Source organism: Glycine soja, chromosome 6 (assembly GCF_004193775.1).
Source record: "Glycine soja cultivar W05 chromosome 6, ASM419377v2, whole genome shotgun sequence".
NCBI classification, from domain to species: domain Eukaryota; kingdom Viridiplantae; phylum Streptophyta; class Magnoliopsida; order Fabales; family Fabaceae; genus Glycine; species Glycine soja.
The window spans coordinates 18,785,748-18,812,550 of NC_041007.1; the positions used below are offsets into that span (position 1 = coordinate 18,785,748).

A 26,803-nucleotide genomic window follows, 5' to 3' on the forward strand; every position below is an offset into this window, starting at 1 on the left:
GCCTTCTTTGTTGTTTTAAATTCGAATCTATAATTTCGTCGTTGTTCTTTAAGCTAGTTGAAAAATATTTTCAAACAAATTGAATAATTTTTTTTTTGTGTGTGTTGTGGGGTGAATGAACGTTATACATATACTCAATAAGAGTGGCATGATTAGGCCATAATTTGCAATAAAAAGAAAAATAAAAGTCTACGTATTTTAATTAAAATAAATTTTTTAAAAATAAACAATTTTGACCAAACTCAAGTAATTTTGCAAGCTTTGGTGGATATTGATTGTTCTTTTACTTCCATGTGTAAAAATGTTGTACCCAACATAATTGTTTTAGAAGTAATATAATAATTAAAAGACATAATAACTAATGATTCAGAAATCAGAAATTTTATTATCCAATTATCTACAAACTGTAATATCTTTGGCAATAAAATCTTTATAAATAAAGCAAATGTTGAGGACTTGCAACTAACCAAAGAAAAAAGATTTTAAGACTTGATTTTATCGTACATGATAACATATCAGTCACTATTACCAAAGATTACTTATTAATTTCTACAAATTCACAAATGTCATCGATAATAGACGAACTTATATTAGAGTTACGAACAAAGCGTGGTGATACACCCACTAATGTTAGTGATCAATGTCCTTGTGACACACCTAAAAGCTGTAAAATAAAAGAATCACAAAATTATAGTAGGATGGACACTTTAGAAACTTCCCATGATTCTTACCATGAAAATATTTTAGAAAGCATAAAAACAGAAATCGAAATACAATATGAATTATCCGTAGCATAATCTGATTAAAATTCCGTCAAAATTAATAAAATTATAACTTTCGATAATATACAACAGATTAAACAAAATAAGCATAATAGGAGAACACCCTACAAAATATTGAGAAAAAGATCTTGTTATATGTAAATTATAAATTATAAACTAAGATCTGATAATTAAAACTAAAGATATTCAGTATGGGAACTTCAAACAAGAGAAATGTAAAAACCACATAAAAACCCTCTTGAATCTAAAAGTTTAAGTACCCAGCACTAGTCTCCAAAGAAGCCCTGCTTTTATTGTTAATAAACATTCAGAACAAAAAAAAGGAAAAACTATAATGGTCTATAATTACAAAAGGCTTAATGACAAGACTCACATAGATGGATACACTATTCCTTCTAAAGATGTGTTGATAAACAAGATACTGAAAGCCAAATGGTTTTCTAAATTTGATCTAAAATCTGGATTTCACCAAGTTAAGATGTACCCTGATTCTATAAAATGAACTGTCTTTTCTTGTTCAAAAAGATTATTCGAATGGAAAATAATGTCTTTCGGATTGAAAAACACACCACAAATTTTCCAAAGAAAAATGGATAATATTTTTGGAAATTACAAAGAATTTACTTGTACATATATAGATGATGTACTCGTCTTTTCAAAAACTAAAGAAGAACATTATCTACATCTCAAACAAGTTCTTCATTTATTTGAAAAATTTGGCTTAATTATTTCAAAGTCAAAAAATGGAGATTTGCAAGACTCATATTTCTTTCCTAGGAACAGAAATAGGAAACAGGAAAATAAGGCTTCAACCTCATATCTCCCAAAAAATTCTTAGTTTCCCAAATAAAATGGAAGACATAAAAACCCTGAGAGTTTTTCTAGGCCTGCTCAATTATGCAAGAAATTTTATTAAAGATCTAGGAAAATACACCGCTCCTCTTTACAACAAAACATCTTTGACATGACAAAGGAAATTCAATACATAGGATATAAAATTAGTCCAGAAAATAAAAGAAATGATTAATAATTTGTCATATCTATCTTTACCACTAGATTTCGACTATTTAGTCCTAGAATCTGATGGTTGTGAACAGGGATGGGGAGCCATCCTAAAGAAAAGAAAAATAAAAATGAAAAAATTCATGATGAAGAAACCTGTAGGTATGCTTTAGGAAAATACCACACAAAACCACAGGTATACTTAACTTCTACATATTACAAAGTAAATGTCGTAATAAATGCTTTAGAAGGATTTAAACTCTTCTTGATTAATAAAAGTGAAATTACCATAAAAACCGATTGCGAAGCAATAATTGCTTATGGTAGCCAACAAATAAATACTAATAAAAAGCCTCACAAAAGATGACTTTTGTTCCAAGAATATGTTTATCATAACGGAATAAAAATAAATTTTGAACACATAAAAGGAGTTAAGAATGTTGCTCCTGATATTCCTTCTCGTTTTGTTGGGATACAACAAGATAAAGCCCTGTAAGTCTCTTACCAAAATATAAAACAAAAAAATGAAGTTTGGTAATCAAGAATTGTCTGTACTTACAAACGAGTTTCACTACCCTGGTAGGGAAGTTGTCAATGACAAATTTAATTGCCTTATTGATAATATTTGGAATATTCCAAAACATACAAACAATAATGAGCAATTCGTTTGTTCAATGAAAAGGGCATAATTTTTGTCTTATACAACTTCTGCATAGCAAATAACCAAGGAGTCTCTCTCCTTACAAAAGCCTCTCCTTCTGGGAAAGGTTATACAGCTTGTGTCTTGTCATGAGGCCCCATAAAGATGTTTATACCAATTTTAAAGACCTTTGCTTTGCAAAGGAGGGTATTCAAAACCCAATTTACAAAGGATTCTATTCAAGGGAAGAAGTAGAAAAATTCCTTGAACTAAATACCACATACATCAATAAAATAAAAAAGGCCCTTGAACCAAAAAATACGACTATAGTCATAAATGCTGACCAAATCAAGACCAGTCACAAAACCTATAAAGACTCAGTCAGCCCAAATATCTTCGGACCAATAAATGGCTTGAACCTAGACAATTTCAAGAAAATACAGAACTTATTGTTTAAGGTACACAACAACCAAACCCAAATTCCGAGTCTCTACATAGGTGTGCATGCTTATTTCAATAAAAAAATTTGTATGCACCAATAAAACCCCATTTTGCAAAGACAAAACCAATTGTCCTTGCAAAATAAAATTCCTTTTTAGAAAAGTCAGATTAGACCTAGACCAGTTTAAGTCCTTTGGATATGAGGACTTAGCGATCTCCACGAAGAGTCTACTAGATTATAGATGTTTGGAATCAATCTTGATTCCTCCATCGGATAGATTTGAAGGATTTAACCCCTCAATTATTGAAGCTATAAACCTAATACAAGCAAAAATGATGGATTACATTACCATCAAAATAACAACTTGCCCGAGCAATTTTTTTGCTCAAAATTACCCCTGCCATGTCATGAAACTCCTACCAGAGGATCATAGAAACTTTTCCTGTCTGTTCAATGATGAATACAAAAGTTGGGATGTACAAGGTAACACACAATACTAATATAGCCTTATCAGGGCACAAATACAAGGGTATCAATGGTTCTTCTTAGAATCAGACAAACGAGAGTTTGACCTAATAAGAGAAACTCATGACACAAAGCTCTTCCAACCATCATACAATGGGAAGTTCTTTATTCCCTTCCCGATTAATCACAACAATAAATTGGTCCAATTCTTCCAAAAAGAGAAGAAAGATAAAGAGATTTATGAAGCTAGTGGATGTCATAGACAACAAACTCCTCCTTTTCCATTCACTGATCTCTCAATGGAAGACTCATCAGACATTTTCTATTATGAAAATATCTAAAAAGAAGAAGATGTTACTATTACAAAATCAACAAAGAACTGAAGACAGAAGTATCTTGCCAAAATACAACTGTAAATTCAAGGTGGGAATCTTTACTGTTGCAAAGACTCTAACACTGGGTCTATCTATAAAATTTTTTTAGTAAAAAGAGCCCTATGACAAATTAAATGAACAGTAACTTTACTGTTCTTGACTGAAGGGACTTTTGTCTTTTTCTTTCTGTTTTCTCTATATAATGGGTCTTCGGACTCAGTTGTAGGCACGTCAGAAAACAATAGAAAAACAAGTGAGAGAAACAGAGAGGAAAAAGTTTGTAATAGTGCATTATGCAATAATATCAAGCTTCTTTTCGAATCTTCCCCCTCTTCCCCCTTGATTTTTCCGTCAAACTGTAAGTATGATATCCAATATGTCTGGCTAAATTCTTTGAAGGCACCCTCAAGGGGCTTTAGTTATCTTCATTTAGAAAATGTGAATATGATTTAGAACCCAGATGTTTACTTTACTTTTGAATTTTTCTTTTTTTTTTGTTTTTTTTTAAACCTGGGATTTGTAAGCTTGCAAAAGTGTGCTCTTGATATCTATTTTTGAAAAACAATGGAAGTCCTTTATGGTTAGGCTGGTGCTTAGAGAAAAATAAGATCATCGTAAGATCCAAAGAGTGTGGGCTGGTAAGGATCTTCAATACTCGGCTTAATATTCAGAAAATCGATAAGGATCTTGTAATTTTTTTAAAAAAAAAGAGAGTCTGAGATCATCATATTCTATATTTTTCTTAGATGAGATAATATATAGTGTCCACTTGAGGAGTGTCTTCTATCCATCTAATTTGATCCTTTCTTCCGCTTATCGCTTACTCTTAACTGTGTATTTTATTTATTTGTTAAAATATAATATTTTCACTTTTTCGTTGTTCAAAATACAAGCTTGATATTATTGCACAATGCACTATTACAAACTTTTCCCTCTCTATTTCTCTCACTTGTTTTTCTAGTGTTTTCTGGCGTGCCTACAACTGAGTCCGAAGACCCTTTATATAGAGAAAACGGAAAGAAAAAGACAAAAGCCCTTTCAGTCAAAATCAGTAAAGTTACTGTTCATTTACTTTGTCGTAGGGCTCTTTTTACTATAAAATTTTATAGATAGACCAAGTGTCAGAGTCTTTGCAATAGTAAAGATTCCCGCCTTGAATTTATAGCTGTATTTTGGCAGGATACTTCTGTCTTCAGTTCTTTGTTGATTTTGTAATAGTAACATCTTCTTCTTCTTGGATATTTCCAGAATCAGAAAATGTCTGATGAGTCTCCCATTGAGAGATCAGTGGATGGAAAAGGAGGAGTCTGTTGTCCATGACATCCACTGGCTTCGTAAATCTCTTTATCTTTCTTCTCTTTTTGGAAGAATTGGACCAATTTGTTGTTGTGATCAACCGGGAAGGGAATGAAGAACTTCTCATTGTATGATGGTTGGAAGAGCTTTGTGTCATAAGTTTCTCTTATTAGGTCAAACTCTCGTTTGTCTGATTCTGAGAAGAACCATTGATACCCTTGTATTTGTGCCCTCATGAGGCTGTATTGGTACTGTGTGTTACGCTGTACATCCCAACTTTCATATTCATCATTGAACAGACAAGGAAAGTTTCTATGATCATCTGGTAGGAGTTTTATGACATGGCAGGGGTAATTTTGTGCAGAAAAATTGTTCGGGTAGGTTGTTATTTTGATGGCAATGTAATCCATCATTTCTGCTTGTATTAGGTTTATAGCTTCATTAATTGAGGGGTTAAATCCTTCAAATCTATCCGATGGAGGAATCAAGATTGATTCCAAACATCCATAATCTAGTAGACTCTTCATGGAGATCGCTAAGTCCTCATATCCAAAGGATTTAAACTAGTCCAGGTTTAATCTGACTTTTCTGAAAAGGAATTTTATTTTGCAAGGATAATTGCTTTTGTCTTCGCAAAATGGGGTTTTGTTGGTGCATACAAATTTTTGATTGAAATAAGCATGCACGCCTATGTAGAGACCCGAAATTTGGGTTTGGTTGTTGTGTACCTTAAACAATAAGTTTTGTATTTTCTTGAAATTGTCTAGGTTCAAGCCATTTATTGGTCCGTGGATATTTGGGTTGACTGAGTCTTTATAGGTTTTGTGCCGAATCTTGGTTTGGTCAGCATTTATGACTATAGTCGTGTTTTCTGGTTCAAGGGCCTTTTTTATTTTATTGATATCTATGGTATTTAGTTCAATGACTTTTTTTGCTTCTTCCCTTGAATAAAATCCTTTGTAAATTGGGCTTTGAATACCCTCCTTTGCAAGGCAAAGGTCTTTAAAATTGGTATAAACACCTTTATGGGGCCTGATAACAAGACACAAGCTGTATAACCTTTCCCAGAAGGAGAGGCTTTTGTAAGGAGATAGACTCCTTGGTTATCTGCTGTGCAGAAGTTGTATAAGGCATAAATTATGCCATTTTCATTGAACAAACGAATTGCTCATTATTGTTTGTATGCTTTGGAATATTTCAAATATTATCAATAAGGCAATTAAATTTGTCATTGACAGTTTACTTACCGGGGTAGTGAAACTCGTTTGTAAGTACAGACAATTTTTGATTACCAAACTTCATTTTTTTGTTTTATATTTTGGTAAGAGACTTAGAAGGCTTCATCTTGTTGTATCCCTACAAAACGAGAAATAATATTAGCAGCAACATTCTTAACTCCTTTTATGTGTTCAAAATTTATTTTTATTCAGTTATGATAAACATATTCTTGGAACAAAAGCCATCTTTTGTGAGGCTTTTTATCAGTATTTAATTGTTGGCTACCATAAGCCATTATTGCTTTGCAATCGGTTTTTATGGTAATTTCACTTTTATTAATCAAGAAGAGTTTAAATCTTTCTAAAACATTTATTAGGACATTTACTTTGTAATATGTAGAAGTTGAGTATACTTGTGGTTTTGTGTGGTATTTTCCTGAAGCATGCCTACAGATTTCTTCATCATGAATTTTTTCATTTTTCTTTTTCTTTTTCTTTTGGATGGCTCTCCATCCTTGTTCACAACCATCACATTCTTTGACTAAATAGTCGGAATCTAGTGGTAAAGATAGATATGAAAAATTATTAACCATTTCTTTTATTTTTTGGACTAATTTTATATCCTCTGTATTGAATTTCCTTTGTCCTATCAAAGATGTTTTGTTGTAAAGAGGAGTGGTGTATTTTCCTAGATCTTTAATGAAATTTCTTGCATAATTGAGCAGGCCTAGAAAAGCTCTCAGGGTTTTTATGTCTTCCATTTTATCTGGAAAACTAAGAATATTTTGGGAGATATGAGGCTGAAGCCTTATTTTCCCGTTTCCTATTTCTGTTCCTTGGAATGAAATGAGTCGTGCAAATCTCCATTTTTGACTTTGAAATAATTAAGCCAAATTTTTCAAATAAATGAAGAACTTGTTTGAGATGTAGATAATGGTCTTCTTTAGTTTTTGAAAGATGAGTACATCATCTATATATGTATAAGTAAATTCTTTGTAATTTTCAAAAATATTATCCATTTTTCTTTGGAAAATTTGTGGTCCGTTTTTCAATCCGAAAGACATTACTTTCCATTCGAATAATCCTTTTGAACAAGAAAAGGCAGTCCATTTTATAGAATTGGGATGCATCTTAACTTGGTGAAATCCAGATTTTAGATCAAATTTAGAAAACCATTTGGTTTTCTATATCTTGTTTATCAACACATCTTTAGAAAGAATAGTGTATCCATCTATGTAAGTGTTGTAATTAAGCCTTTTGTAATTATATGTATTTATATAAGTTTTATTTTTATTTTTATTTTCTATATTATATTTATCTTTTAAAATAATGCTTGTGATTTAGTGACAATATTTTTTTATCTATATTAAAAGATTCATGTTATTTATTATAATATAGATAAAAATAATGTCAATAAATTACATACATAAATATTTTAAAAAATAAAAAATACTTTGATTTTATTTAATAAATAACAAGAATATCTTAATATAGGTAAAAAAATATTGTCATTAAATCACATATATAGATATTAAAAAGATAATAAAATATTGTCATTTTATGAAATTATAATTTATGTAAAAAATATACATTAAAGATAAAATTTATATTATATATTTACTTTATAAAATAATTTTTGAATAGTGTAATAAAAATACATAAGATTATAAAAATATAATATATAAAATAAAAATATATTTTGAAATATAAGAGACTCAAATAGTGAATTAAAAAATAGGAGAACCGATTTAGTGTAATAGACAAAATAGGAAGATATACTTTTGGTCGTCCTTTTGTTCTTGGTTGTATGTTGTTCTAGGTATACTAGAAGTGGTATCTAAACCTTGGAGGTTTACAATAGGGAACTGATTGTGTGACTCAGATCTAGTTAATCCTACTGGAATTGAACGGGTTCTCATCGAGAAAGACCTTCTTGCTAACTCATATTTAGACCAAGAGGCTTCTATCCTTGATGAGAAAGAATTTCTCCTGTTAAAGGTTATTTCTACCTTACCAGAATTGTCTTGTGTAATTTGTTCTATGGTTGGAGCAGGTCAGGGAACAAACAGTGTGGCCTTATCCATGACCTATTTTTCAGGAAAAGTTACCTCATCCCATTTTATTGTTCTCGGGAGAGAAACATTGGCCTTTGTCATATCAGTAATAAACAAAGTTGTCTCTCCTCTTTATGGTTTTAATAGGACTCTTGACGCACAAGTGTTCATGACTTTGTACTGAATCCTGTAGATTAAGGCCGTCGAAATTGATCATTCTTTCATGTCAAGGCCATGAAAGTGGATATTTAAGAACAGAGGGTCAAGAATGTTTCTGTCCATCAAACTCACTGTTTTGCTTGGATAACAATTGAAGTATACCGGACCTTGTCCTAGGCTTGTTTCTACTGTTCCTATCAAGGAATCTTCAAATTTGTTATGCCTAACATCTCTAAGGCACATTAATATTGCTGCATCTATGTCCATCTCAATTCAGGACTTGATGGCTACTTGTACACATCCTATGTGTAGATATTTGTATTTACGACTATGCTCATAAATTGAATTTTTTGAAAGTAAATGAAATTCTTCCCCTATATCTTATCCTAGAGGAATATTATTCTCTATAGTTTTGATTATGTAATCAAAATTATGTTTGCCTTTAATTATCTCAGGAACATATAGTGTATCTTGAGGGATTTCTGGAATATTCTAGTCATCCATATTTTGATTTATATCTTCGAATCTGACTTCTCATCGAAGAGATTATGTTTAGGAGCGACCTTGTGGGTCTGGTTTTCTTGCTCGTTGAGCAAATTGGTGTTTCTTGGGAAACTTATTGAGGATAATGATGAAGATGAGTTAGATCTAAAATAAATACGTGAGAAAAAACGTAAAAGACGTGACATAATTAATTCATCCTTAGTATCTTTGCCTTCATGTGGTTCCATAGAAATGTTTTCATAAGGTTATATGTTACTAAATTTCTTGGATCTGAAAAAAAATTAACTCTTTTTTTTATCGGACAATATAGTTTGAACATTACTCTTATAGTCACTAGTATATTATGCCTTAATATTTTATTTGAACAATACACCTTAGCCTTACTGCCCTTTCTCATCCACGAGACTTACTGCTATAGTATCATTTAACTAAAATATCAGACTGATGTACTTCCAGAAATATTGTTCAAACATATACGGCTTAAAAGTACTGTACATCCATGAAAACAGTTACCGTACATAAATTCAGATCCATGAAATCAGTTAACATATGTCCTTACAGACAATATTCCTACTTCCCCATCTGGCTCTGATACCAGAGATCAAACTTAAAGTCATATGGGGAAGTAGGAATAGTGTCCGTAAGGATATATGTTAACTGATTTCATGGATTTGAAACTATGTACAGAAAATATTTTCCAATGATGTATAGTACGTTTAATTTAAACAGTACATGTTTGAACCATACTCTTGGAAGTACAACAGTCTGGTATTTTAGTTGAATGGTACTGTAGTAGTAAGACCAGTGAATGAGAAAGGGCAGTAAGGCTAAGGTGTACTGTTCAAGTAAAATATTAAGACAAAATATACCGGTGGCTATATGAGTAACTTCAAATTGTATTGTTCTTAAAAAAAAGAGTTATTTTTTTTAATTTTTCAGATCCAAGAAATTTAGTAACATATAATCTTATGGAATTACTTCTATGAAACCAAATGAAGACAAAGATACTAGAGGATGAAATTATTATGTCGTGTTTTTTTACGGTCCTTCTCCCGTATTTCCTTTCGTTCCAATTCATCATCATCCTCCTCAAATAGTTCTTCTAGACACCTAAATTTGCTCAATGAGCAAGAAAACCAGACCCACGAGGTCGCCCCAAAACCCAATCTCTTCGATGAGGAGGTCCGATTCGAAGAAATAAATCAAAATATGAATGACTGGAGTATTCCGGAAATCCCTCAGGACTCACTGTATGTTTTTGAGACAATCAAAGACAAACATAATTTTGATTACATAATCAAAACTGTAGAAAATAATATTCCTCTAGGACATGATATAGGGGAAGAATTTCATTTACTTTCAAAAAACTCAATTTATGAACATAGTCGAAAATACAAATACCTACACATAGGATGTGTACAAGTAGCCATCAAGCCTTTAATTGATATGGGCATAGATGCCGCAATATTAATGTGTCTTAGAGATATTAGGCACAACAAATTCGAAGATTGCTTAACAGGAACGGTAGAAACAAGCTTAGGACAAGGTCCAGTCTATTTCAATTGTTATCCAAACAAAACAGTGAGTCTGGTGGATAGAAACATTCTTGACTCTCAGTTCCTAAACATCCACTTTCATGGACTTGACATGAAAGAAGGATCAATCCCAACATCATTAATATATAGGATTCAGTACAAGGTCATGAACAGTTATGCATCACGAGTCCTTCTAAAACCACAAAAAGGAGAGACAACTTTGTTTATCACTGATATGATAAAGGCCAATGTTTCTCTCCCAAGAACCATAAAATGAGATGAGGTAACTCTCCTTGAAAAATGGGTCATGGACAAGGCCACACCGTCAGTCTCCCGTCCCGCTCCAACTATAGAACAAATTAAGCAAGATAACCCCGGTAAGGTAGAAATAACCTTTAATAGGAGAAATTCCTTTTCATCAAGAATAAGAGCCTCAAGATCCGAATACGAATCGACAAAATGGTCTTTTTCGGTAAGAACCTGATCAATTCAAGTAGGATTAACTAGATCTATGTCACAAAACTAGTTTACTAGTTTAAACCTCCAAGGATTAGATACAACTTCTAGTATACCTAGAACAATATACAATCAAGAGCAAGAGGACGACCAAAAGTCAATCCAATCTCCAACATACTCTTCTATGCATGAACCTTATGATGCTATCTGACAAATTTAGCATTGATAAGGATACCCTTAAGAAAGACTTTTATTCTCCAGAGAATGAACCTCAAAGGAGATGGTTTTTTCAATATTTTAAGGGTTCAAATAGAAAACAAATCCAAGACAAGTTTTATAAATTTTTCAAAAGAGTCAAGATCAACATATTTTTCTTTGATTGGTTCCATGCCTATACTAACAACCAATGTCATTACAAACTAGCAAATCAAAGATGATGAGTTGATCCAATTGGAATTACCTCCAACAACTCATTACCAATTACCAAAGGTCAAAGACAGTAATGATAATCCTGTCATGGCCACGCCATTCAAAACAAAAGATGTCAATGAAGAAATAACTTCCAAAGACATCAAGAGCCTAATGGAACAGGCTAATTATACCAATAAATACCTTCAAGTTTTAGGAGAATCCATTAAAACAAAGGCAACTCCTAAATAGAAAACTCATGAAGAATCTTTGTCAAATGTCCTTATAGAAAAACCCTTATTCAAACCTTTTAAGGTTAGTGAAAAGGCAAAACAAAAAATTAGGGAACTTAGGAAAAACAAATCCTTTACGAAAGAAGTAGGTGACAACAATAGTGAATTATTAAACAAGATTGATAGTTTACTTAGAGTCATCCCTGAAACTCCCCAACCTTCGGAAGAAACATAAAAAATGAGAACAAGAAGCACCTCCAAATTAATTAATGATATTAATGAAGATATTGATCAAAATTCAAAACCCGAAACTGAAATAGGTTCAGTATCTGAGAAGGATATAAATCCAATAAATTCCAGACATTGGAAAACACCCTCCAAACTTTATTACCAAAGACCAACCGCCCTTGACCTCCTGTTAGAAGAAAGAGGCGAGAATAATTTTAAAAGTTTCAGCGTAAACAACATCTGTGAATGGAATATAGATGCCCAAACAAAATATAATATTATGAATACACTCCAACACATGACAATGGTAGTCACGGCTTACCAGACATCCCATGAGTGTTCAGAGGAAACAATCATCGATATCCTAGTGGCAGGATTTTCCGACCAATTAAAGGGATGGTGTGATAATTATCTCACTAATGATGAAAAATAAAAAATTTACGACGCAGTCAAAATGGATCTCAATGGAAAAGTCATTACAAATGATGATAATAAGAAGATTCTTGACACTGTTAATACCCTTATTTTTACAATAGCTCAACACTTTATCGGTGACCCATCACTTTAGAAAGATAGGTCAGCATAATTATTATCCAATCTTAAGTGTAGAACTTTAGCAGATTTTAGGTGGTATAGAGACACCTTCCTAACTAGAGTTTACACAAGAGAGGATAGCCAACAACCTTTCTGGAAAGAAAAATTTCTAGTCGGTCTTCCAAGATCATTAGGAGATAAGGTTAGAGACAAAATCCTTAGCCAATCTATCAATGGAGACATCCCATATGAGAATTTAAGTTATGATCAATTAATTTCATATGTCCAGAAAGTAGCTTTGATCATCTGTCAAGATGACAAAATCCAAAGACAATTAGCCAAAAAGAAGGCCCAGACAAAGAGAGATTTAGGATCTTTCTGCGAACAATTTGGACTACCCGCCTGTCCAAAGCAAAAGAAGAAACAAAACCTTAGCAAAGAATCCCATGGAAGTAAAACCTTCAACCAAAAGAGATTTCCAAGAAGGAAATACTCGCATAAACCCCCAACCAGCAAAGAGACTGAAACTTCAAAGCCAAAACGTAAAACCCAAGATAACATGCTACAATTGTGGGAAACAAGGCCACATTAGCAAATACTATAGGTTAAAGAAAAAAATTAAGAAACCTTAACCTAGATCCAACTATGGAAGATCAGATTAATAATTTGCTTATCGAGACCTTAGAGGAAGAATTGGAAAATACATCCTTTACATCCTTTACATCCTCTGAAGAGAATCTAAACCTAATTCAGCAAGATGACCAACCATCGTCTACAGACGATGAAGATATACAAGAAATCAATACTCTAACAAGAGAACAAGATCTCTTGTTCGAAGCAATCAATTCCATACCAGACCCCCAGGAAAAGAAGGTTTTCCTGGAAAAACTGAGAAAGTCTTTGGAAACCAAACCCAAGCCAAAATACTTTATTACAAATAATAATTTTGATGTTAGCAATATATTCAAAAAATTAGAAAACATTTCAGAAAAACCAACCATAATCCAAGATCTCCAGACAGAGATTAATAATTTGAAAAAAGAAGTTAAGGAACTTCGACAACAACAAGCAATTCATCAGATCATCCTATATCAACTAGAAGAAAATAGTGATTCTGAGAAAGATGTAGAAAATGAAAATCTAGAAGATGAAATGTTTATGGGATTAATCAACAAGATTAAGATCCAAAAATTTTATATAAACATTAGAATCATTATTAATGATTTTGTTTTAGAAACAATGACCCTATTTGACACCGAGGCTGAATCAAACTATATTTTGGAAGGATTAGTTCCTACTAAATTCTTTGAGAAAACCTCAGAAAAACTAAGTACGGCCAATGACTCAAAATTAAAGATTAATTACAAATTATCAAGCGTAATCATAGAAAATCAGGGTTTTAGGATTAACACAAACTTTCTTCTGGTAAAAAACCTAAAGAATGAGGTTATCTTAGGAACACCCTTCATTAGAGCCTTATTCCCCCTTCAGATATCTAGGGAAGGAATAACTACCACTCATTTGGGAAGAAAAATTATATTTAATTTTTCTACTAAACCAATCACAAGAAATATAAATTTCATAGAAAGGAAAATTAGTCAAATCAATTTCTTAAAAGAAGAAAACTCTTTTAGTAACATTTAGTCACAATTGGAAAAATCAAAAGTAAAAGAGAAAATCCAAACCTTGTTACAACATATCCAATTAACCATTTGTTCCGATTTGCCACATGCATTCTGGAATCGTAAGAAACATATTGTTGGTCTCCCTTATGAGAAAGATTTTAGGGAAAAACAAATTCCGACAAAAGCTAGACCAATCCAAATGAATGAAGAACTTCTCCAATATTGCCAAAAAGAAATTAAAGATTTGCCTGATAAAGGTTTGATTAGAAAGAGTGAAAGCCCATGGTCTTGCGCTGCTTTCTACGTCAATAAACAATCAGAGCTTGAACGGAGTACACCTCGTTTAGTCATAAATTATAAACCTTTAAACCAAGCTTTACAATGGATTAGGTATCATATTTCAAACAAAAAAGATTTACTTAACAGATTAAATTCCACAAAAATATTTTCCAAATTTGACATGAAATCTGAATTTTGGCAAATCCAGATACAAGAATTTGATAGGTACAAAACTGCCTTTACAGTACCTTTCGGGCAATACGAATGGAATGCTATGTCATTCGGTTTGAAGAACGTCCCATCAGAATTCCAAAAAATCATGAACGATATTTTCAATCCCTATTCAAAATTTGTCATTGTCTACATAGATGATGTTTTAATCTTCTCCCAAAACATAGACCAACATTTTAAACACTTGCAAACTTTTATTCACATCATCAAACAAAACGGTCTCGCCGTCTCCAAAATAAAGATCAATCTATTTCAAACAAAGATTTGATTCCTTGGTCATAACATTCACCAGGGTACAATCATACCTATAGATAGATCAATAGAATTCGCAGACAAATTCCCCAACCAATTTTTGACAAAACCCAGCTACAAAGATTTCTTGGTTGTTTGAACTATGTAGGAGAATTTGTATTATACTTAAACAATATTGTCAAGCCATTGCATGATAGGTTGAAGAAAAATCCGCCTTCTTGGTCTGACATTCATACTCAAACTGTCAAAGACATCAAACTCAAAGTCCAATCCATAAAATGTTTGTATCTCCCAATTCCGCAGGCATTCAAAATTGTTGAAACTGATGCATCTGACATAGGTTATGGTGGTATCCTTAAACAAAGAGTCCATGACCAAGAACATGTCATTGCATACACATGAAAGCATTGGAATTCTGCACAACTAAAATATTTAACCGTTAAAAAGGAAGTTTTAGCAATTGTTTTGTGCATTTCCAAATTTCAATCTGATTTATTAAATCAGAAAATTTTAATTCGGGTTGATTGTAAATCAGCCAAAGATATTTTACAAAAATATGTAAAAAACCTTACCTCGAAATAGATTTTTGCAAGATGACAAGTAATTTTAAGTGTTTTTTATTTTGATATAGAATATATCAACGGCACCTCAAACTCTCTATCTGACTATCTTACCTATGAATTCTTATAGAAAAATTATCATGCCGCCTAAGGGGTCCGAAACCTCCCTACGGGGAGGAAAAATCACAGGTAAAGGTTTTAAGTTGGCCCCACCGGAGCCAACCATCAAAAGGAGTTCTTCCATATCCTCTGGGTCACCAATCCAGGCCGGGGCATCTTCCTAGAAACCCAAAAAAGAAGGGTCATCGACCCAAATAGTCACCATCAAACTTGAGTCATCCACTCAGGATCTCCCAAAACTACAACCGCAAAACAAACAAAGGCCGACTATGCCTTCTCAGTACAAACTCTGTAGGCCCTACAAGAAATAGGTCTAACCAAACTCCCAAAAATAGTTAAAAAGACTTGCACAGACATTGCCTCTGAATCTGATGATGATTCTGAAAGAGACCTACAAACCATGATTCAAAATTCCTCACAATCGAAAATAATTGCCAATCCTAAAGGGAAACAAACCCTATCTCAACCACAAACACCACCAAACAAACTAATAGTTATGTTTATAAAAAATAAATTTTCAACTATTTTGCAGATGAAACCGGAGTATTGGGACAAAAATCCCTTTAAGGCTACAGCTAAGGCTTTCCCTCCAGGATTCCATTTCAAACCCACCACTATCAATAAAACAAGGACTTTTTATGAGTTCATACTGATAGACTCAAACTCAGTGTCTATCAAACATTTCAAAGATCCAAAAGACCAATCTTTAAGCACTCATTCAACAATCAAGATCCTAAAGGTAATGCAACCAAGACAATTTGGACCAAACCTAAATCAAGCCAAGAAATTCTTTGCACCCTTTGATCCTGTAGGTTATACCTATTGGGATTATATCGATGTCTGGACCAAAGTATTTTGGCACCAAAATACCAGATTCAAACATTAATGGCTTATTTACTTTAAGACTAACATAGTCTACAATTTTCCCAATTGGTTTCTTCAATGGTGGGACTTCTTCGGCCCAATACCTGAAATTTTCCTGGAACAAGTCCAACAAGGATATGCTCAATTTAACAAACTATACAATTCCCAAGAATCGAGAATTCCAGCATACCTCAAATATTTTTCTAGTTTTGCTTTATCCTGGATTTTCTCCTGGCAATACAGGTATAGCAAAACCGAAGGAAACAAAAATTTCTTGTCACTTCAGAGACACACCTTTGTAAAGTGGTGGGCACAATTTGATGTATCCAAAGTAGAACCATAACAGGTCAAGCTTTGGTTTAAGGCTCATCCAGAGCTCCTCAAAGCAGCTGATCCTAAGACTTCATTGTTTCTTAACCAGAAGTCCCAACTCGCTGCATTCCTTGCAAGTTCCAGATCAAAAGAAAGTCTGGCCAAAAATCTCAAAGAAGTCTTACAAATCCTTCAGCAAGAAGAAGATGAAGGTTCCTCCTTAAAGAAGGAAGAAACTAACTCTTCAGAAGAAGATGATCCTTTTTACCAAAACAAAGATGATTGTTTTGGTATTTCTTTAAATGATGATTAATTGCTATTTACCTGTACTATACAAATAGTTCCGATCTCATAACCGGTACTGTTGCAACAGTAACACAATTTGGCTATAAAAGGAGTCCTCGACTCAGTTTTAAGGCACCCTTCCAGATAGTTAGATTTGAGATATTAGAGAGAGAAGCTCTATTAGGGAAAAACTCTGTAATTTTTCTTTCGATTTCAATAAATTCAAGTTTTCTCTTCATATATCTTCTCCCTCTTGACCAATCCTGTGCGACTCTGCCACCGCTTCGGTTTCTTCTCTTCTATCCCCTTACCGATCCTCTGCGGCTCTATCGCCGCTTCGGTTTCTTTTATGTTGCTTTCTTTTTAATCTATTTTATAGTTTTCTTTTGATATATATATCAACGCCAAAATGGAGGCCATTATTATGAAGCCATTGATGAGTACAAAAGTAGTTGCTTCATTTCATGACCATAACACAAAAATCAAATATTCTAGCATTTTTATAGAAAACATAAAGAAGATAAGCATTTTTTTTTGTTTTGCTTACCTTTATTTCTCTTGTGAGCAATCCTCAACCATCAAATAGTGAAATCCTCATCATACAATGACAATTAGTGGTGAGATTTAATACATTTTACATTCTTGTGGAAATGAACATATGCCTATGCCTAAAACAGTGAAGTTTATTAAAAAAAAAAAGAATCAAAACTATGCAACTTGGAGGTTGGAGTTGGTCTAGAAGATTGTTGTTGTGTTAGGACTTAGGAGTACCTGGTAATAAAAATAGGAGAGCAGAACATAGTATTTTCTATGCTAAAATATAGTTTTATTTTAGGGATACTGATCATAAATATATAGTTTCTCATTATCTTTTGTGAAGAAGATCAATAGTACTTTCATTTTATTCACCAAATTAGAAGTCCAATGTTAAACATTTTTTGATAAGTATCACGAGTGTGAACCATATCATAAATTTGCAGTTGCAACTCCTCTTTATCTACAATTAAAGCATTGATCTCATGCATGCTCTATGATATTATATATCTCAATCATTGATCTACCATGTATATGATCATATGAAAAAATAGCTTTGTTGGTAGAAATATAATTATATCTTCATGTTGGAATTTAGAGGATCCTTATGAAATACCAATATAACCACCAGGAACACATTACGTTAGATTATTAAGAAGAGTTTTAGGAATACCTGGATCCATAATGGTTGATCAAACAAACGCATCGGAATCTGAATCCGTATGTGATTTCTTTCTATGTATTCTTCTTAGGATCTGTTACGGAACGGATAATCGGCTAACAACGTAATCGGTGACTTCATGGTTCTTCCTCAAATGGAACCTCTTTATTCCTTAATAGGACCTTCATAACCCTTTAGATAGGGAGAAGAGAAACTATATGTGACGGTTCGGTATATTGGAGACCATAGCTTTCTTATAGTGTATCAACCTAATAGGGTTTCCATTATCCCCTAATGGACCAACACTGACATCTGCTCATTTAAGTCCTTATCCTTTTATTTAGTTGTCTAGCAGGCTCACTTAATTTGATCACATAAAATAAAACTCATTAATGATAAATAACTAATATAATTGTCTTATAATTTTAGCCCACATTAATTATTGGAATAGAAAATTCTAACAATCTCTCACTTGGGCTACATATTGTAACAATTATATCAACCTTTAGACATCTACCTTTAGTATGTATGCTATTTACCTTTAGACTTCCACCTTAACAACCTGATCCATCTCATATATCAATAATGGAATCACTACATCTTTCGTCACTACAACAAATGTAACTAGACCCCAATGACCACCACATCAATACACCTAATAACATAGGTCAATATGGATAAACAACATGAAAATTACATGCAATGTGATCTTAGTCATGCCTATTTCCAATTGGTCCAAACTTTATTTTTTAAAGAGATCAATCCAAACACAACATAAATATTGCAAACAAAACAAGCTTATAATGAAATGATAAACTTCAACTTTATTTTTGCAGAAATCCAAACAACAATATGTTTGTAAACCATAAGATATAGAACATAAGTAAGACTCGCACTAAACTAAGGTACTATCAGGAATTACACCCATATAAGCAGTGTGCTCATGAAAAACTTCAAGTTTCATACCTTTAGTAAGTGGATCAGCTAGCATGGAATGAGTCTCTATATGTTCTATACAACTTTGTATTTTCAGGATTCTTTATTTAACAACCAAATATTTTATGTCAACAAACTTTTACTTGGTTGAATCCTTAATAAGACCGCTAAGATATTGTCCCAATAAACATTCGATGACTACTTAATGTTGGCAACAATAGGCAAACAAGTTACAATAATTTAGCAATCATAAATTCTAGTATGGTGTCTCATAGCAAAATATTAACTCCACCAACACGGTTAAATATGGATCCTTATGTGGAGTGATTACTATTAAGACATTCTAAAAAAGTCAAAGTCAAAATACCCAATGATCTCTAAACTTCTAGACTTTCAATATGAAAACATGTAGTTTCTTGTTCTCTTCAATTAACGCATAATGTGCTTTACTACTTTCTAGAGTTGTATACCAAGATTACTCATATATCACCTTAGGACTCCCACAAAAAATTATTTTATGACGATAAAAAATAAACTTAAGAATACATGATAAATTGCAATATAACTGTTTTGCAACAATAAACCGTATGATGATAGTAGGATGTCATCAACATATAATACCAAAATAATATGCTCCCACTAATCTTTTAGTATATGCAATCATCAACCAAATTTATCTCAACATCATAAGAAGTAATCTTGACGAATTTTGTAATACCATAGACGAGAGACTTGTTTAAAAGCATAAATGGATTTATTTAGTTTGCATACCACAGACTTTAGATCACCTTAAACAAGGTTTTCTGGTTGCACCGTATAAATTGATTCATCAATATTTTCATTTAGAAACGTAATATTTACATCCATCTATGCAAAACAATTATCTATAGTGTCATTATAGTCCTAAGAAAGTCTTTATAAGAAATCAAAGAGAATGTCTCTTTGTGAGCAATGTCTTCCTTCTTGTAAAATTTTTGGCGACAAGACAAATTTTATATATCTCAATATTACCCATTGAGTCGCTTTCGACTATAGATATTTATCTACAATTTATGAGTTTCACACTTTCAGGCAATTTGACGATATCCCAAATGTCATGTTCAACCATCAGTTTTATTACATCATTTATGGCATCAATCCACTGGAGAGTTAGAGCACAACATGACTTGAAGGTCAATTAGACCTTCTTAGTCAACCTAATGTTATATTCATGTTCTTCAAGAAATATGACATAATCATATCAAATTACATTTTTCCTTTCTCTGGTGAATCTTCTTAATGACACTTCTTGAGGCTATTGAGTTTGAACTTTAGATGGTGCTTGAGAGACTCTTAGGGTTGTCTTGTCTTTTAATAAGGTTAGGAGTAACATCATTATTTAATTATCATATCCATTTCTTGAACAATGGTAAGTACAAGGACTTATCTATTATCAATAACAGATTATTCTTTAAAGACAACAATCTTTGTGTTTCCTTCCCCTTCAAACTCAATTTCCTCAAGGAGTCTTGCACGTCTCAAACATGATCTTAAAGTGAGATTGTAAAACTTATACATTTGAGAGCTTTAAATGTAACAAAATTTATAACTGGATTATCTTTAAGTCCAACTTACCTTCATGCAACCTATAAGACATTGCTTCGACTGAACATCCTTAAATGTGTATATGTCTAATGTTGGAATTTCTCCGACTCATACCTATAGGGTTTAAGTCCAACTTACCTTCATGCAGCCTATAAGATATTGCTTCAACTGAACATCCCTAAATGTGTATATGTATAATGTTGAAATTTCACCGACTCATACCTATAGGGTAGTGACTACTTTAATTGGTACCCTAAAATGATATAAATTGCATTCATTAATGTCTTTCCCCAAAGTGACTTTGGTAGAGAAGAATTAGACTTCTTACCATATGTGTACAAGTCTAGTTTCATCATTCTTCAACTTTGTTCATGCTAGGTTTGCTTAACATTACATGTTGTAAAACAATTTCACAATTATTGAAGAAAAACACATGGGAGACTCCAAACGTTGTACCTTATGTCATATATTCCATAGTATTTCCCACGGTCACATTTGACAACCTTAATTTTCTTTCTTTTTCATAGTTGAAGTTCAACTTCATCTTTGAAAGACTAAATGTCTAGAGACAAAACTTCTCATAATTTAAATAAAAAGGAATCCTATATGAACATAATAAAATAGATTTGTTCATTCCATGAATCCATAAGGAATAGAACACAAATATATGTATGTATCAGTTCTAAGACATCCTTAGTTCTTTCAGCACCTAAATTTCATTTTGTTTGTTTATTTTTCCTTTATATACTCAATATAGACTATAAGGTCCAACCAATATAAAGGATCTAGAATTTCTTATAACACAAGCATCCAAATTTTCTATTAAGAGATATGACTTAAGCACTTATGTTAAACAAAATTTTAATTTTAAGTTTCGTACCACCCAAAATTGTTTGCAATAGGAAACTTAAATATCCATAAAAGAACTCATAACTTGCAACATTTGAATCACAAGAGAGACAAACTTTATTATTTCTAATTGAACAAGAATAATTAAATTTGTCTAAATTAGAAATAAATTTTGGTTTAATAAACAACTCAATATATGTCTCAACCAAATTCAAATGAAATAGAGTATTTTAAAGCAACATAAAAGTTCTCATAGGTTCAACTGCAACTTTATGTCATCGCCCACATAGATGAATCTTTCATTATGACTTGGCGGATGACTCCATAGATAGCATCGTATAGACATTCTTTTGTGAGTAGTAGAACCAAAATCTACCCACTAACATCCTTCGATACAAAACTAAATTAACTTTAAAATAAACAAAAATGAGAAGTTTACCATTCTTCACACACTAAATAGTATATTTGAGACTCCATTTTTTTTAATATGCCTCATCCTACAAAATTAACAAGAAAATTTCTTATCTTGTTCTCTTATTTCTTCTCTAGAAAAAAAATATGCAATATCAACTCTCAACTGACTCCTTTTCAAACTCTAAATTCTATACATGCAAATTTGGGATTCAAATAATGAGTAATTTAAATCATAGTCATAACAACAACAACAATTAAAAAAGAGAATAATAAACATAAAATGCACAAATAATCTTTATGGTAATTTTCAAGACCCAAACAAGATACCTAGTGCACCATTAATCATCAATCTTTGGATTGAAAAAGACTAACTGCAAATGGTACTCCCAACACATTGATCAAACATTGGTGATAAGTCCTATCAAACAAAGGTTGTCTTTGGACACACCATTGCTTACATGGAAAACTTATTTGATGATTACTCCGATCAAATAATGATTGTCTTTGAACATTTCATTATTCACATGGAAAATCACACTATTTATAATCGCCACATGTTTACCATCACAAGCATGTAATTATTTTGTCAAATTGTGTCTTCCTTTGAGCCGAGCACAATTCGCATGAATAATTTCATGTAACATCTATGTAAATTCAATGAAATCAACTTATGCAACAAAGGTTACTTTGACAACATGTTGTTTCAATTAATTTAACCAAAAAATATAAGATAATTTAATATAATAAAGAGGAGGTCTTAAAATTACATCACTTTCATATATAATTTAGTTATATAAAAATATATATGATAGAACATGCAAATATTTTACAGAACAGACTCATCACAAGATACCTAACACAACATTAATTCCTAGAGAAATTAATTTGTAATTGATACTCTTAATGCAATGATCAAATATTGACAATAAATTATGTCAAATAATAGCTTTTCTTTGGACTCACTATTATTCACACAAAAATACCTTTATAATTATCACACATTTATCATCAAAGGTACAAAATATTATTTCTTTGGACTCACTATTATTTACACGAAATTATGTGAAATTTTAATTAAATCAATTTTCACAATAGGGGTTACTTTTGCAATATATCGTGTCAATCTATTTAAATAAAAAATACTAGACATACAAATAAATGAGAATGATCTATTATTGTTAAATTTACATTCAATCATGATAGCAAAAAAATATAAACATGAATTACGACAAGTAAATATCATATTCTTAAACTATATTTAATGCTATGATTGATTTATAGTTAAAATACCCCAAGTAAATATTGCATCCGTAAATAACGTTAACACTAATTTATGAAAGAAATTAAAAAAACATGTATAAATTCCCAAAAGAAATCTTTAAAATATTTTATATAAAAAAATATTATTCATAAAAAATATTTTCTTAGTACTTATTTATAGTTGTGATGTTTGTGCAATGCACCTTAGAGATCAGAACCTTCAACTTTAACTTTAATTTGCTCCCATGTTAGGAAACCAGAGTTATATAAATAAAATATATAATAACGTTTCTCCTTTGATTTATTAGCATTACAAGAAACATGAAGCACAAATTTTACCCAAAAGGAAGTAAAACAAACCAATACACGATTAGATGACGTTACAAGCCAATCGTTAAAAACTATGATCAGGAAAACAGCAAAGCAACATTTTTTTTTGGACGAAATAGAAAAACAACCCAATTCCTACAAACCAGTCTATTGCAAAAAAATAAAACTTTAATTCCCAATAATCTAACACTATTGGTAGCTATGATACCACTTGTTGGAATTTTAGAGGATCCTTATAAAATACTAATATAACCCCTAGGAACACATTACGTTAGATTGTCAAGAAGATTTTTAGGAATACCTAAATCTATAATGATTGATCAAACTAACACAGCGGAATCTAAATCCATAGGTGATTTTTGATCTATGTACTCTTCTTAGGATCTGTTACAAAACGGATAACCGGCTAACAACGTAACCAATGACTTCATGGTTCTTCCTTAACTGGACCTCTTTATTCCTTAATAGGACCTTCATAACTCTTTAGATGGGGAGAAGAGAAACTATATGTGACGACTAGGTATATTGGAGATCATAACCTTCTTATAGCCTATTAACCTAATAGGGTTCTCATTATCCCCTAATGTGCCAACAGTGACATCTGTTTATTTAAGTCTATATCCTCTGATTTAATTGTCTAACAGACTCACTTAATTTGATCACATAAAATAAAACTCACTAATGATAAATCGCTAATATAATTGTCTTATAATATTAGCCTACATTAATTATTGGAATAGAAAATTCCAACACTTCAAGCATATCTACCATGTATAGTCTTTGAGTATTCAATTGGAAATATCTTGTTGCATACTAAATTGATGTGTATGATAAATTTATTTATTATTGTAATAATTAATTTAAAATTATAATTATAATTATCATGATTTTTGTTGGGTTGATAATCTTAAAAAAATATCATACTTAAGAGCACATAAAAATTGAACTCAAAAGGAAAATTAAGCATGTGTTTTAGTCACTTTAAAACATTTTGAGATGGCTTTAGAGAGGCTTAATTAAAACTATAGGTTTTGAACATTAACCATGTCCTTGTGATTGTGTTCTAGTAATAACATTCTGACCCTTGGTGTCCCTTTTCCTATATAGCACTGCAGGCACTGCCACAACCAGTGGCACCACCACTTCCTTTCCATACAGTTCCACCCCTGGAGTATTGGGAGGGATTGGCAGGGGTATGGGCCCTTCTGGAATTGGCACCAATTCAAATGATAGCCATGGTGGACTTAGACTTGTGGACACTAGTTTCTTCTTCATGCCCCTCTTTTCAGCCTTGGTGATGATCATGCTTCTTTGGTGGGGCTAAAAAAAGTGGTTACTAGCTTTTGCATGACTTTGACCATGTTAATTATCATGATGGACAAATGTTGATGTTGTATTTTACTACGCATAAATGGGTATGCATGTGAGTCTAGTAATTAGTTATGTTCTTCTCTAGGTATTTAATTAATTAGAGACATTAGTTTTGGGTTACTTTTTATAATCACTATTTTTCTCCTAACTTTACCTCTTCTACTTGGGTGAAAAGGGCTAAATGGTTCTTTCCAAGTAGTGCTAAGGTGTTGCAATGGACTCACTCTTTGCTTATTGTGTATTTTTTCTCCATTTTGGCTTTTTTTTTTATTAATTTTCAAAATAGGTAGATTTAAAAAAAATATATAAAAACAAGTAAGTCATCTTTTGAAGGACGATTTCAAATATAAAAAAAATCATGTTTCAAAATATGATTTCTTTACATGTATATCTAGTCTAGAGGTGTAATAGTTATAGGGGTGTTCATGGGTCATGGTTGACGTGTGACCCAACCTATCCAATTATATTGGATTAGGTTTAAAAATATTTGGATCAAATTCCATCCGACTCAATATAGATCCAATTATATTTAAATTAGATAAAGAGTTACGAATTGTTAACCTGTGATCCAACCCAAATGATCATATAATAATAATAATAATAATAATAATATTATTATTATTATTATTGATAAGAATATAATAAAATACAAAATGAGAATCTGAAATTTCTTTATGCAAAAAATTTAAATATTCTATGCAATTATTATGTTATACATTTTAAAGAAAACTATTTTATTTTAAAAAAATTGTTCTCAAATTTTTAATTTTTAAATTTTATGACCCAATTGATCAAATCCAATCATGATATGATTGAGTTGGATTGAGTTTGACAAAAGAATCATTGGAACCCAAAATATTTTAATTGGATTGGATGATGAGTTTCTTTAAATCTAATCCAACAGATGTATACTTCTAAGTAGTTGATATAAGGAGGATAATTTGGGTCCCTTATCCCTGTGGTGTTTATAGCTAGCTTGGACAAAGAATCACTTGAAAAATGTTAATAATTAACAAGGATAATGAAATACTCAACTAGGTTCATGTGTCATTTAAAACAGCTAGTTGAATTTTTTACAATACATAAAAAGGAAAAGTTTTAAGAATTTAATTTTTACAGTGTAATTTAACATTGTTATTCAATGAAAATCTTATTATATTAAAAGTAAGTTTAGGATTATTTTTTACCTTAACAACTTTCCCGCCTAAAACAAGTTTTTTTTTTTTTTTTAATTTATCCATAGACTATATGTTCATAGCATAAGTTTATATCTATATTCGTTAAGAAAAAGGTTTACCTCTACGTGTATGAATGATTTACTTTCATATTACTGTTAATTGTTTTCTTTATTGTCAAAAAACAAATACCAAACAAGATGAAAGTAAATCATATTATTGAAATGATTAGTTTGCTTCTTGGACATAAGAACTTAGGAAAATCTTGAAAGATTAAAAGATAAAATATGTTTGAGATCCCTGTAAAATTTAAAAAAATATTAATTTAATCCTTATAAAAAAATTATATTAATTTAGTTCTTATAACAATAAAATATATTTTTGATGGTTATTAATGATAATTTTGTTAAATAATTGTCTGATGTGACTAATAGACTTAATTATTTTTTTTAACTTTTCAAGTATATTTAGAAGACACCACAACCTACCTATTTTGTTATTTCATCTTCCCCTAATCTCACTAGAAAATGCAAGAAAATCATCAAGAAATAACTAAAAATTATAATTCTTTGGAGTTTTAGCCGTTAGAAATTATTTAATTTATTTTGAGTGATTTTAACTGTCACATATTATTTAATTCATTTATAATCAATATTTTATATTTTTATAAGGACGAAATTAATACAAATTTTTTTATAAGGACGAAATTAATATTTTTAAATTTTACAGGGATCTTAAATATATTTTACCCAAGATTAAATTATTATGAGTCTTTTTTGTTTATTCCATCTTTCCATTTTAGATATTTTTTTGGCCCTTAATTTTTTTAAGG

At 31.4% G+C, this 26,803-nt stretch overlaps 1 protein-coding gene across 4 annotated transcripts in view; it reads left to right on the forward strand.

The window, feature by feature from the left end:
• LOC114416614 (PLASMODESMATA CALLOSE-BINDING PROTEIN 3-like) overlaps window positions 1–25,037 on the forward strand; it is a 29,351-nt gene extending 4,314 nt beyond the window's left edge. The window contains exon 4 of one of the 4 annotated variants that reach the window (XM_028381548.1): window positions 4,954–5,322. In XM_028381548.1, coding sequence (XP_028237349.1) covers window positions 4,954–5,116 — 163 coding nt within the window. In that variant the 3' untranslated portion in view covers window positions 5,117–5,322. Of the gene's footprint in view, window positions 1–4,666; window positions 4,707–4,953; window positions 5,323–20,059; window positions 20,426–24,532 lie in introns of those variants that run through there. The other 3 variants (XM_028381549.1, XM_028381550.1, XM_028381547.1) reach the window with 3 other exon arrangements.
• Window positions 25,038–26,803: the final 1,766 nt, after the last annotated feature.